We start from the raw sequence: 13,379 nt of genomic DNA, 5'->3' as shown, positions 1-13,379 counted from the left end.
AACATTTCTGCCTGCTTGCTCATTTTTTCCCCCGGACAAGACGGGAAAACTAGGCCAAGCTTTATTCTGGTGTCGGTTCATTGGGAGTTGGACGCTGGATTGACTTAATATGAACTTCAACACGCTGTAAAACACGCTCATTAAGTGTCACGTTTCTAACATTACCCACTCGCTTAATTCTCCCCCCCACCCCAAAAAAAAAAGTGTTTTTAACCGAGCCGAGACATTCCTCATTCGCCCTCTCCATCACTTTGAGCAGCAATCTGCCAAGCAACTGGGAATGATTCTAACTCCTCGGGACAGATGAGTTCAACCTCACTGACTGCAACAGCCGTCTAAACAATCGCAGCTTCGGATGGAGGTCACTGCAGCTGCTCATCACTGCCATTATCTGGAGGCAGAGCTGAAAATAATGGGTTGAGTCCAATTTAAAAATAGCTTTTATTGCAGCTTTTCTCACAACAAGCTGCACCGATCACACAGAAGGAGGACAGTTCAGCTTTGTGAATGATGGGAGGAAGCAGAGGGGAGGGGCCGATCACAAATAATGGTGGAAGGAAAACAAGACAAAGAGTTGTCATGTGGCAATAACCCAAAAAATCAAAACAAACATAATTAAGACAGCAGATACAAATCCCAAATATGAAAATATCCACAGTTTAATATACATTGATCCTCGCACTGCAAAATACAAAATCCTACCAAGTTTTTCTGATCTATTTTCTAGTGTAAATATCTTACACTTCAAATAAGACTAAATTAACTCACAAGTAACTTTTCTGCAAGATATAAGAGCTTGTTTTAAATTTTAAAAAAAAGTCACTAATATTGATAAAAAAGTGCTAGTTCCACCAGCAGATTATTTTACTTGTAACAAGACTTTCCCAGTGTAACAAGTGAAATAATAATGGAACTAATACTTTTATCATCAATAATAAGACATTTTTATTAAAAAAAAAAAAAAAACTCCTGTATGCTGCTTGTAAGTTAGTTTAGTCTCATGTTATGTGTACCAAGATATCTGCAATAGGAATTATACATAAAAAACCTTAAGATTTTGTGTTTTTTGCAGTGATAATTTGGTAGCCATGAGTGGTTGTGTCTTAATGAAGGAGGCGATCACTGCCACAGTTCGATATTCGTATGTAGAAAAACTCTCTCTCTCCTGAGTGCGACTGTCCGGCGGCTCAGTCCTCATGGATGTTGAACAGCTTGGCCACCTCGTTCAGATCCGCATGCTCCTCTCCGTCCTTTATGATCTACAATTTTCCCACACAAACAGCTTTCAGTAAACGCATCACGTAATTGAATTCTTCCATAAACCACGAGCGGTACCTTTCTTGCGATGGGCATTCTGTTAAACACGTTCCACAGGATGATCCCCACCACCACCTTCTCTCTCAGGTAGAAGATGACTCCTTTCCCGTATTCGTCCCTGTGCTCAACGACAGGAGCCGGCGCCGCCGGGGCCACCGCGCTGGTAGCCGTTTCCTCCGTTTCGCTTTCTGAGCGGATCCCGGTACCTGGAGCATGATCATAGAGGAAGCTTCAACCTGACCGTTTTTATTTATTTTTATCAGAGTCAGATTTTAGATTTTATTCAATTAGAATCAATATAGTGATTATTTTTCCACTTTATTTGTGTTTTTTTCAAAGGGGCAGCATTATGTTTTTTCCAGCCACATTGTGCTATAAAATGGCAACTAACAACTAACAATGTTTTTACAGTTATTTTTTGTTTTTGGGCATGTGCACTGACTGATGGCACCTTTTGAATTTCGTTGTTCTTGTGACAATGACAATAAAGATTTATCTTATCTTATCTTTAATTTTCCAATCAGTAACTGAAATGTATTGTGACAACGATAAATCAAAATTCTTATAAAGAAAAATTTCACGACAAATGATAAACGATAAAATAAATGCCCACCTCTCTTGAATTCCCCCGATTTGAGACACAGAATAATTCTTTTCTCTGTTATTCTAAGACAATAGGTCTTAAACAAAATTGCAATTTTTGTTTGCTTCTTATATTCTGATCATCTACATGATTTGTGTGTCTCAGTAAATGTAAATATTTCTATATACTATCTCTTCATACATGTATTTACTGCAGCTTCTCTCATTAAATATGCAATTTCCTATGCTGCAAATGTGCAGGCATTTCACACAAACCCAATGCAACACACCAGCAAGACAAAAACAAAATATGGGATCATTAAATATATTAAAACACTGAGCACGCCTACCTGACTCCTCAGTAGCAGCTTTGGGTGTGTCCTTGGCAGTGGCTTTGGCAAACACTCCTACAGTCGGCAGGCTGCTGTCAACAATCCCAATAGCCTCATAGCCGACATCGGGTCCCAGGTCGCTCCTGTGGAAAGGGACGAAAGGCTCACCTCAGAGAAAACTGTTTCACATCCACCTCAAAGGGAGAAACTAAGAGTTTTCAAGTTTACTCCAAAGTTATTAAAAATTATTAAATCTACTTAAGTAAAGTACAGATTCTGGAAAATTGTACTTAAGTACAGTAACAAAGTATTTGTACATCGTTACTTCCCACCACTGACCAAAACATAGACTGATGCCAATAAGGTTTGTTGGCTCCCGTCATGTTCTCTCCTGCAAGCCTCCCACTGACGACGGCGTGGTCGTGGTGCTCCACCCGCCTGCGACCCAACCTGATGTCATAGAAACAGGCCGCATCTCCAGCCTAATGGGAAACAAAAACGACTGAGCACTTTGCACATTACAGATCAATAACGATAGTTCATAATCAGAGGTGAGTGGAGTAACCAAACATTGTACTCGAGTAAGAGCAGCAATACTTCAATATGTTTTTACTCAATGTAAAAGTGAAAAGTATTACGCTTACTCAAGTACTGAGTAACTGATCAAAATAGAAATCATTTAATATTTAAAAATTACAGACGGACCAAAATGTAAAGTTACGTGGAAATTTAGGTATTTTAAGGACCAAACTGAAAATAATTTGTGTAAATAACAAAATCAAGCAATTTCTTTTTCTGAAATAAATTTCTTTCAAAATAAAACTTGAAATTTAAGAAAAACTGCAGGTGATGAGGAGCACTCAAATTCATTTTTCTTTTTAATCCAACATTGTGGTGCATAAGGATCTAGTCGAATTCAAATCTGGTCAAAAAAGCTACAGAGCAAAAGATAATCTGACGACAAAAAATTATTTAAAAAAGAACAAAGATTTTTGAACTGGAAATGGAGGAATTTTATTTGTTTTTTTGCCACATTCATATAATAACTTTATGCCTGTTTCTCATTTCTTCTATCAACATTTATAGCCAAAGATTTCATTCTTTCAGAGGAACACATGACAGAGCTGCTTTTCTCTGCTACAACATGAACCAAGAACTTATCTGACCAGAAGGGGGCACTATGATCACATAACATAACATTTGCAACACAAATAAAAATCCTAAACATGATCTATATTCAGAAGCAGGATTTTTACTTACCACCCAGATATTGGACCTGGCCTGCAGCTCTGCGTTGACCCGATAGCCACCAAAGTCCGAGTCCACCTCTAGACCGGCAGACTTGGCGAGGTCAACGTTGGGCTCCAAGCCGACGGCTGCGACAATGTGATCCGTTCTTACCTGAAAGGTAAAAATCAACATAATTAGTGCCTGATAATTCCATCTGGTGCGTTGGACCAAGATAAATGTGGTTGAAATGTGAGCCTACCACTCTTCCATCCTTGAGTTTGATTTCTAGTTTATCATCTTTGTAGGACACGGATTTGACCACCGCTTCCCTGATGACCTTTACACCCTCTAACCAGACACACACAGAGAGAAACAATGAGAAAATCAAGAGAAATCCTATCGATATCGCCCGTGTCAATCAAGTTGTACCTTTCTTGACTTTTTCTGTTGTCCAGTTGCTCAGATACTCAGGCAGAACCTTGCCCATGTTGCCCTTCTCTGGGAACATCTGAATCACCTCTAATCCGGACTCTGTTGCTGAAAAACAGAAAGAAGATGATTGACACACAAGCAAAACGGTTTGTTCTGTTATGTAGGACTATCAGCTTGATTCATCTTGAAACTTTCACAGCTTGTCAAGAAGTCTTACATCTCCTGCCAAGCGCGCAGGCCAGCTCGCTGCCCAAGAATCCGCCTCCTATGATGGTGATGGACTGCGTGTTTCTTGAAACTTTGTCCAGGGATTTAAAGTCGTCAATCTGCAAGTAAAACATCTCACTTCAGACGTTTTAGGATCTTAATAAGACTGAAAAACTCAACATACTTCAAAGCAACAATCTGTCTGTATTTACTTGAAGTTTAATGGAGTACATTTTGACGCTACATTATTTTTTGCTATTAAAATAAATATGTATTTTGGGCTGCAACTATCAATTATTGTAATCAATCATTCTAAAAATGAATTGCATTTAAATATTGGCACATTTTTCATTTAACCACTTAAGTTTTTTCTATACAGTATAAGAAATACAGTAAAAGATGCAAATAAGCAAATAATTCAATTACTTTTTTGAAAAAGAAAATAAAAATTGTATTGCCTAAAATGCAATAACATAGCAACCCTTTAGCGTACGCTCAATCATTTGTAGCAAAAGATACATCTGCAGTTAAAAATACTGTCTACTATTCTGTGGATTTATTTTATTTTACTGGAGAGCAAAAGGTGTTTAATAGAAGGTTTTTATTTTTTACACAATTTGAACCAAGTAATATATTTATAATATTTAGAACCACATTTCATGGAAATCTTTTGCAGAGTGTCTCTCTACCCACTTTGCACATCTACATACTGTAACTGTGAGCCATTCTACTTTTGAGAAATTTAACTTCTAATAAATGTGACGCCACCTAGTGGTGAAACTCTGACCTTGCGGAAAACTGTTGTCCTCTTCATCACTTCTTCTCCAGCTCTTTCGATTACCTGAAGATTCCTTGGGACCCCACCTGAAGAAAAAAAAAGTCTAAATTAGATTCTCTCACATTTCTATTAACTATGGTCAGTAATATCACAGAATGAGTACTTACCTGTAGCAATTAGGCACTTGTCATATGAAATCTCCATGTCATCATCAAGTTTGACTTTGTTTCCTCTGACATCCATATGAACCACCTAAAATACATAAAATTTGGTATTTCAATATAAAGCATACTAAACTAGACCACTGTTGTGTTTATTTATTAACTAAATCTATAAACCAACCTTCCTGCCAGTGAGGACAGCCACTCCTCCATTTTCAGCACTGCGCAGCTCTTCTGTATCAATGTAAAACGAAGGCGGCTGGAAGTAGATACTGTCAAATAAACACAGCAGTGTTGAAAATGTATAGCTTTCAAATATAAAAGAAATGCGACTGATACAATAAATGTCAATAGCCCTTTAAAAACTGGCAAACACCTGGAAGGAATCATCCACCTTGGTCATTTCAGCTGATCGGCAAGGAAATGATTTGATTTACAATCAGAGGACATCTAGGCCAGCCAGCAGCTGAAGCATCCAACAGTCAGTAAACAATAAATGAAGGTCACTAGGCATAAAGGAGGCTTGCAGGGAGGGAGACAAACACCAAACCAATGAGGCACCATTTTCAAGATCATTGTTGTCTTAATAATAACGTACTTGGTGCTGCAAATATTCAATGATAATCTGCCTGAGGCAGCTCAATAGCAAACTAAATATATAATTTGTTTTCAAACTAATTGGTCAAACTTGTGTTTAAAGTATTTGAGAGTATTCTCGCCAACAAGCTGGTAACAACTTAAACCAGACAACTCGGAAAACTGCATACATGTTAAACATTAACTTAGTGAACTTGCAGTAAAAAAATGAAAAGAAAAAAAAAAACACGATGTGGAAGCTGTGGTCTTGAACAGTTTTGTAAGTAGGGAGAAAAGCGCAGCCTCCATCAAACAGGACCCAGTAATATTTACGAAGGAATCCCTCCAGTCTGGTGACCTTCTCTCATTGTTGTGACTGACAGTCCAGCGGTTGCCTGCAACATAACGCCTGACTTGTGACGCCCTCTGCTGCTCATTCCTGGATTGTAAACTGAACACTATAGAAAGCCATTTCTGATCTGCAGAGGGAGCTTAAATATGTGCCTTATTGTATTAATTTAAATTTGTGAATATATAAAACTTTTATCTGAAACCCTTTGACTAGCGTAGATGCTAGAGCCATACAATACGAGGTCAGGTACAGTTGTTGAAAATTGTCATTATATAATTTGTGACCACATTTTATTTACTCTTCTTCTTATTTGATTATGAGCACACTTTTCCCCCATCATGTTTTCTGAGCTTATAAATTTGTCAGCTGAAATCTACATCAAGTTTATACATGGATGTCAGCCCAGCTGCTCAAATGTATCATTTGCAGACAGGGCCTTAAAGGCATGTGACCCAAAATATAAAGCTCACCAAAAATACAGATTTTTTTATTAATATTTTTCACATCCAGCTAATAAACAGACTAGATGCTCTAGTGTAGTTTGCAGTGACAGGTTTTGATTCGCTTGAAGTTTTCTCTGTGCTAAATTCAGATAGAGTTAAATTCAGAGCAAAGTAAACAAACTACAAGTTTGAAAATGAAAAGATGGAGAAATTCAACAAAAATTCAAAACAACAGTTTAAAGAACATTTTTAAATAACTCAGGGTTGCATGGAAAGACTGGGAACCCACCTCCTTTCCTTCCCGTTCCACTGTTTGAAACGCAGAGTTTCTGTTACACTGGGGTCGTCAGAGAACCACAGCTCCTTAGAAAGAGGCGGCCTCATGTACGGAAGGTCTGGCTCATCAGTTATAATCAGTACCTGCAGCAACAACAACAAATATATTACAGCTTAGGAAAAATAGCCTCTAAAAATATAGACTGAATATTTTCTATGTACGTTAGATGAGAAGAAGCCTGACTAACCTTGGCACCAGGGTCTCTGGCTCGAATAGATCGGGCAGCTGCGAAAGACGCTGTACCTCCACCAATCAGGAGGTAGGGGGCGTGTGAGGGCAATGAAGGCTTGGAATCTGCAGCTGGTCAGAAAGAGATAAGAAAGGAAATAATCAGTTCATGGTCTTATTAAGATAACAACCGCATAGTGATGGAATAAAACTTTGAAAAACTATAAATTTACAAGACAAGAAAAAGAAAAAAATGATCAAGAATAAGAATGATTAAGATGCTTGAACCTTTTCAAATAGCAACAAAAAATGAAACATTGTTATTCTGGGTTAGACTCTTCATGGAATTTGGTTGGTTCTGCTTTGGAGCGTTTCGTTGCTACAACCCAATCTTAAACTGAACTCAAAACGTGTTTTTGGATGTAGATCTTAGCTTCTATTCACAGTTTTGTAGCCGGTTCTGAAAACTACAATTACCAATCCCTCAGTCCCTTTCCATCACTCTAAATGACCCGTAGAACTCGCACTGTGTGAGCTTTCAAAACATTGATTTGGGGAACCGAAGGGGCGTGGCCTACAACTTGCAGCACTCGGCTGTATGTTACCATATTCTAAGTGAGTAAACAGAAAAATAGAAAAAATATAGTGTGGTATCCTTAAGGTGTTATTTTCATCATCAATTGCAAAATCAAAAATACATTTTATACTTTGTAAACACAGAACTGGACAACCTTCATAGCGCCCTCGCCGACCGCAGCATGTCATTCTGAAACCACGCTCCTTTCAGTTTTCTGGCTAATATTTATCGGTCACTACACAAGAAATTTTGCTTTTCTTCTCAGTCTTACCCTCCTCAACTCCAGCATCAGTGAGTGGAGCTGCTGCCTCTTCTGCTGAGGCTTCTGCCAGTGGCTCATCTACTGCGAAAGCAATACATGAAATCGACTAAGAATTTGAGCTACTCGGTAGTAATGGAGAAGGGACGACCCATGCTTTATGGTGGGAGCATTCAACAACTGGGAGATGTAGCGTAAAATCCAAAAATAAGTTAAAACACCAAATTAGGCCATCATGGTTATTTTCTATGAGGGCAGATTAAACTTCACAAATGTACTAGTCAATAAAACAAAAAGTATTGAAACAGAGTAGAGAGGGGAAAAAAAACAGAAGTGGCACTGGTAAGTTGGTTTCCAAAGGTTGCAGTGAAACTGTAAACAAAGTTAAATAAAAATGCACACGACGCCAAAATATCGTCACGGTTCATGAAGGCACTTTCGAAGAATCTGATTACGGACTACAATCAGGTGATTGTATCCTGGATACAAATATGGCATGCTAATGGTTTCATACCAAAGCTACGGTTTGTACAGGAGGCATAACAAAACACGTATATGTTTGGCTAGAGAAAAAAGCAGGCAGCTGACCTGGAGGTGGTTCTGCAGTTTCACTGGGGGCCGCTGCTTCAGCATCAGGCGCAGCGGCGGCTTCAAGTTTTGTCTCAAGGGGGGCTGAGCAACAAACAAACAAACACACTTATAAACACCAATCACCGTAGACTTAGACTGAGCGTAGGGAGAGAATAATAAAATACACAATATCTCTTGAAAATGGACATCGTCTCTTGACATACATAATGTCAAGAGACATCGTGTATTTTATTATTCTCTCCTTACGCTCAGGAGAGAGCGTATGGAGAGATATATTTAGTAAACTTAAATATACCACTATTACTGAAAATACATTTTCCCTGATAAAAATCTGGTTTACATAGCAGTAAAGAGGAAGCTGAACTGAGTACTGCAGAGTCAGCTGCTTTTACACCAAATCAGTTCAAACTATGAATAAACTGTCCAATCAAAACAACGTTCAAATGACGGCCGCTCAAAGTTCTGACCATAGCTATAGACATCACTGCCTCAAAGCACTCACACTCTATCATGGTGGCTTCAGCAGCGAAAACACAAACAATCAAAAGTAGGCATTTTTAAATACAGATGCAATCCTAGACATTTCTCTCTGAAGGAAAATAAAACGACTGAGCTCACCTAGAGGTTCTGTATGGATCTGTGAGGCTGATTTCTGTTTTCTGGAGGCGATTGCTGCCATCCGCTCCCGATGTCGTTCCTGGTCTCCTTTTACAGTAATTACAGCCTGGGGGGGGGGAAAAAATCAAAATAATAACATTTCAACTTACATACAAACAAAATGTATTGTATAGCACTGAAATGCATTGTAGAAATTCAGGAATATATTGGGAATATTCCTACTCACGTATGTTAAGCCACCGACAAAGGCTGCTCCAACTAGGAGGGCGTATTTCAGGTTGTCACCGCCTCCACCCACCGGCCCTGTGGACATGTGCGCCACAGGCACACACAGAGGCGTTCTGGCATTGTTCCACCCTGAAAAAGATCATTGGAAAAAACTTCATCTACACAACTGATCTCAAATTGTCACCTTCCTAAAAAATAATGGCCAAAGTCCTTTTTTTTTTGCCAAAAGTAATTTTGGGGGGGGAAAAAATTAATAAAAAATAAATAAATAAATAATCACCACCTTTTTCTTTCCAAAAATGACTTGGACCATTATTTTATGAATGTTATGATTTATAAAGAGAAACACCCTCATGTAAAGAGTCAATTGGAATTTTGACAGGCTGGACACCTGTGAACATACATTGGCTTCTGTTAAGCTCTTAAAATGGACTTCTTATGGTTTTCTTCTAACAACGCCTTTATCTGACTGCACAAATTATTGTTGAAAAGTGGAAATAACCTCCCACCTGAACAGAAGATCTCTGCAGTTCCTCCAGAGTTAGTGTTGATTAATGCTTTCTTATAAGTCTTAAAATTCATGAGGGTGGGAAAATCTTATGTATCAATAATTCAACAGCTTGTTGCTTACTGATAACTTCATCCTTCTCTACTACTGGTCACATTATGAGGTGCATGCTATTTACGATTTATGGTTGTGAGCCCTTTTCAGGAGTTCTTATAGTGATTTCCCCCAAACCATTTTACACTAAGCCACATTCACCCAACAGCTCTAGAAAAAAATGCACACATTCATACACTGGCTGATCACAAGGTAACTTGGGGTTGAGTTCAACTTTAGCACCTAAAGGAGCTTTCCTCTATTCCTTTGCAGCTGTGTTGTAGATTTACTGCTACTGCTGGAAATCTTACTGACCCGTGTAAGATTCAGCTGAGAGACAGCTTTTTTTTTTTTTTTGCCCATTCCAGTTCCCAACTTAAAATAAGTAGTGTTGTATTAATTGTTTTATTCCAAACTGAATGCGGTCTGAATGTCTTTATGTTTCACAGCAGAATGCCATCTGCCACAGTTTGTAATGGTAAAAATATATTCTACAGCAACAAGCATTTCCTTTTCTATTCAGTTTCTCACAGAGCTAATTCACAACAAATTTTAAATCAGGACACTTTACAAGTCAATTAGTTCCCATAGTTAAAATTAATGTCAGCTGTTACATACTTTTAAGTAGTATAACCTCGTTCTTCAATGGGCCTTGTTTTATCATGACTTCATTTGGAAACTATGCATATGAAAAGTATCCAAATATAGATGTGTACAAATAAAATGGACCATTAACAATCCACTTTGCAAAGATGAATATTGTCTTGATATATCTTTAAATGGAGAGAAAGCAGAAACCTCTATGGATGGAAAATTAGGCTAATTAAAAATAGCCCACACTTCTGATGGAGTATTTCTCTGCTAGAACAGTCTTGCACGCTGCTGAAGGTCAAGTTGGTGCCTGTGCTTATCCTTTCACAGCCTCATAATGGGGGGCGAGAATATAATCCTTTAGATAAGAGTCAGCGCATGTGATCATGGCAACAATCAGATGGGTGGTCTCACAAAATGGTGCAACACCTGTCAGAGAAACACTGCACACACATCAAACCCATGATTATTGATAGGCTGCACGCGGCCCCAAGAAATACTCTACATTTATCTATGACCAACTATATTAATCATTACTAATGCATCTGAAAAGGCAGCGTCAACATTTGCTGATTGGCTAGTTAGCTCCGTAGAGAGCATAAAGGTCGGGCTAGGTAAAAACACAAACCTAGCAAGCCTGCACACAGAGCGGTTTAATAATGAATCAAAGCATACATTTATTACAAGATCATTCATATCTGGATAAAGGCCAGCTAACCGGAAGACAACAAGGGTAACCATTAAGTTCACCTACCCGCTCTCCTCACGTTCTGTCGGCATACAGTAGACGAGGCTCTGGCCAGAGGTGCAAGCTTCTTCCACAAAGCCCTACATGTCAGCATGGTGGCTCGGCTCAGCTGCAACAGCTCCCACTTGCACTACCGACAGGTCGGGCAGAAAGCTAGTTACAATTAATGAAGACCGACAGACGACTAGCAGCCGCACACACTGCACGCCAAGGCCAGAGACAGGTCATACGTTTCAAAGGAGTGCTGGGTAATTGCAGAGACTGTTTACACAGGGAGATTAGCCACTGCTAACCGAAGCTAAACAAGATAACAGACTGGAGAGAAAGACGGCATTGCAATTTAAAAAAATGACAATGAGACATTCCCGAGACTTAAGAACCTATACACTATCACCGTAATATTTTAGATATAAAATAATGAAACACAATTACTTCTACAATTTAAAGTACATTTACGTCTTAATGTAACATTCAGGTTGGTTATTTCATCTGACATCTACTGAGAGTTCTCTCTTTCAAGGCTCTTTGGTCAGGTTAACTTCTTCTTGATTTTTGAGAAAATAAAATTGTTTCAAGACGCTGCTGCCCCCTACAGCTCACAACGTAACGCCAGAATCAGTTTTATTCAATAAGCCTGTGACTTCGGATCGACTTTACTCTCAGTGAAGACATTTTAAATATAAATAACAACAGTTGGTAAATATATATGTTTTGTAAATATGTACATATACGCTATTTTTTATAGTGTATATGTACAAAGAGGAAGAGAAGGTTATCTTTCTTATGATATGTTCACAGAACATTGCAGACCAAAAGCACCACAAATACACTTGTAAATAAGTGAGTAAACAATTATTTATACATGTGATGATTTTAGTAAAATTGCAAATAGATTACATGAATGAATAAGTTCAACTGTGCTGCCTGTACCATGTCCTGCACATGGTACAGGCAGCAGGGAGTTAAGATGAGCACAGCTGCTGATCATCCTCCATAATGGCTATTATAGAGATTTATCTGTGCACGTCCATCACTGTGTGATTTTGGCTCTTTCATAAAACAGGACAGGTCCAAACTGCAAAAGAAGAAAAAAAAATCACACCATCAACACTACTGTTAAATGTGGTGGCGGCAGCATCATACTATGGGAATTCTTTAGCAGGGTCAGCAAAGCTGGTCAGAGGAAAATTCTCAAAGAAAACTAAGTATTCACTCAGCAACGTTAAAATATGGAATTCGTAGTGGCAAATCTGTTATTATTTATGTTGCATTGTTTCTGTGTTTCTTGATTTCCTTGTAGAAGGCTTGAGATCCTATTATCAGGATAATTATATGTTCAATAGTCCTGCAGTTAAGTTTAAAATGTGTGTTTAATTATTTATCATTATTTATCATACAATATAACACCAAAATGTCAAAAAAAAAACACTAAATGGAAAACAATTACTAGTTAGAAAAACAACCTGAGGCTAATCTTAACATGAATATCAACATATTCACATAACAGATATTCCAACCTGCTGCAAGTTTTCACAAAGTGCTTTGAAACATATTTAGTTCTAACCCAGACAAGCAGTTATTGGTCAACAAGCCACAAATGGTGCAGATAAGAGCAAAAGATGGCAGCAGTGATGAATGTTGCAACTCCACCTGAAAGAAAGCAAGCTAAAGAAACAACTCAAGCTGATGTTGTCGGTCAGATACATGGTGGCTTTTGAAGAGGGGGAATAAAGTGCAAACTGGAGATCAGTGGAAAAGGCGGCAAGTGTCTTAATTTGAAAATGTAACTTAACCCAAATGAAGAATTAAAATCTAGACATAGAGCAAAGCAAATGTTCAATATCAATCATGTCTTTGTGTGATTGTGTTGACAAAACCAGTTGTTTGAACAGTGTAACTGCAGGGGACAAGAAAGGAGAGATTGAGGTTAGTGCTGCTCAAAGGCGTGTATTTGTATTTTTTGTATTTTTTTTTTTTGTATCATTACTATTTCTTGGGAAGCAGCAGAGGATTTTATGGCAGTTGTGGTGATAAACTGATGTGGAGGCGCGCATTGCTACGGGTACAAAAAGGCAGACAGCCAGGAGAATTATAAGCGGAACCAATATGTTGGGATAGAAGAAGGTAAGCAGTCCGGGTCGGTTTGATGAAAGAAGTCTAAGAAGTTTGAAACTCTGATGACTTCACAGGAGAATACTCACAGCGAAATCCAATTCAAGTCTAGGCCACAAGAAGATATGAGGTAAGTAAT

The 13,379-nt window shown here is 38.4% G+C and overlaps 1 protein-coding gene across 3 annotated transcripts; it reads right to left on the bottom strand.

Moving 5' to 3' along the window:
• Positions 1–422: 422 nt before the first annotated feature.
• Positions 423–11,379, bottom strand: aifm1 (apoptosis inducing factor mitochondrion associated 1). 3 transcript variants are annotated; one of them, XM_028031917.1, is made up of 18 exons: positions 11,135–11,379; positions 9,187–9,317; positions 8,961–9,066; positions 8,340–8,423; positions 7,764–7,835; positions 6,935–7,047; positions 6,700–6,830; positions 5,221–5,311; positions 5,046–5,130; positions 4,888–4,964; positions 4,111–4,219; positions 3,891–3,998; positions 3,721–3,809; positions 3,492–3,632; positions 2,571–2,713; positions 2,250–2,374; positions 1,336–1,523; positions 423–1,259 (listed from the first exon to the last, which is right to left on the bottom strand). In XM_028031917.1, exons 1-18 carry the CDS (start codon positions 11,220–11,222, stop codon positions 1,188–1,190), a joined length of 1,953 nt encoding a protein of 650 aa, XP_027887718.1. In that variant the 5' UTR covers positions 11,223–11,379; the 3' UTR covers positions 423–1,187. The 3 variants fall into 3 exon arrangements, with proteins under 3 accessions (XP_027887718.1, XP_027887719.1, XP_027887720.1); XM_028031918.1 differs by having other exon boundaries at positions 7,764–7,832; XM_028031919.1 differs by lacking the exon at positions 7,764–7,835.
• Positions 11,380–13,379: the final 2,000 nt, after the last annotated feature.

Source organism: Xiphophorus couchianus, chromosome 11 (assembly GCF_001444195.1).
Source record: "Xiphophorus couchianus chromosome 11, X_couchianus-1.0, whole genome shotgun sequence".
In the NCBI taxonomy this organism is placed as follows: domain Eukaryota; kingdom Metazoa; phylum Chordata; class Actinopteri; order Cyprinodontiformes; family Poeciliidae; genus Xiphophorus; species Xiphophorus couchianus.
This window is presented reverse-complemented; position numbering and strand designations above follow the sequence as displayed.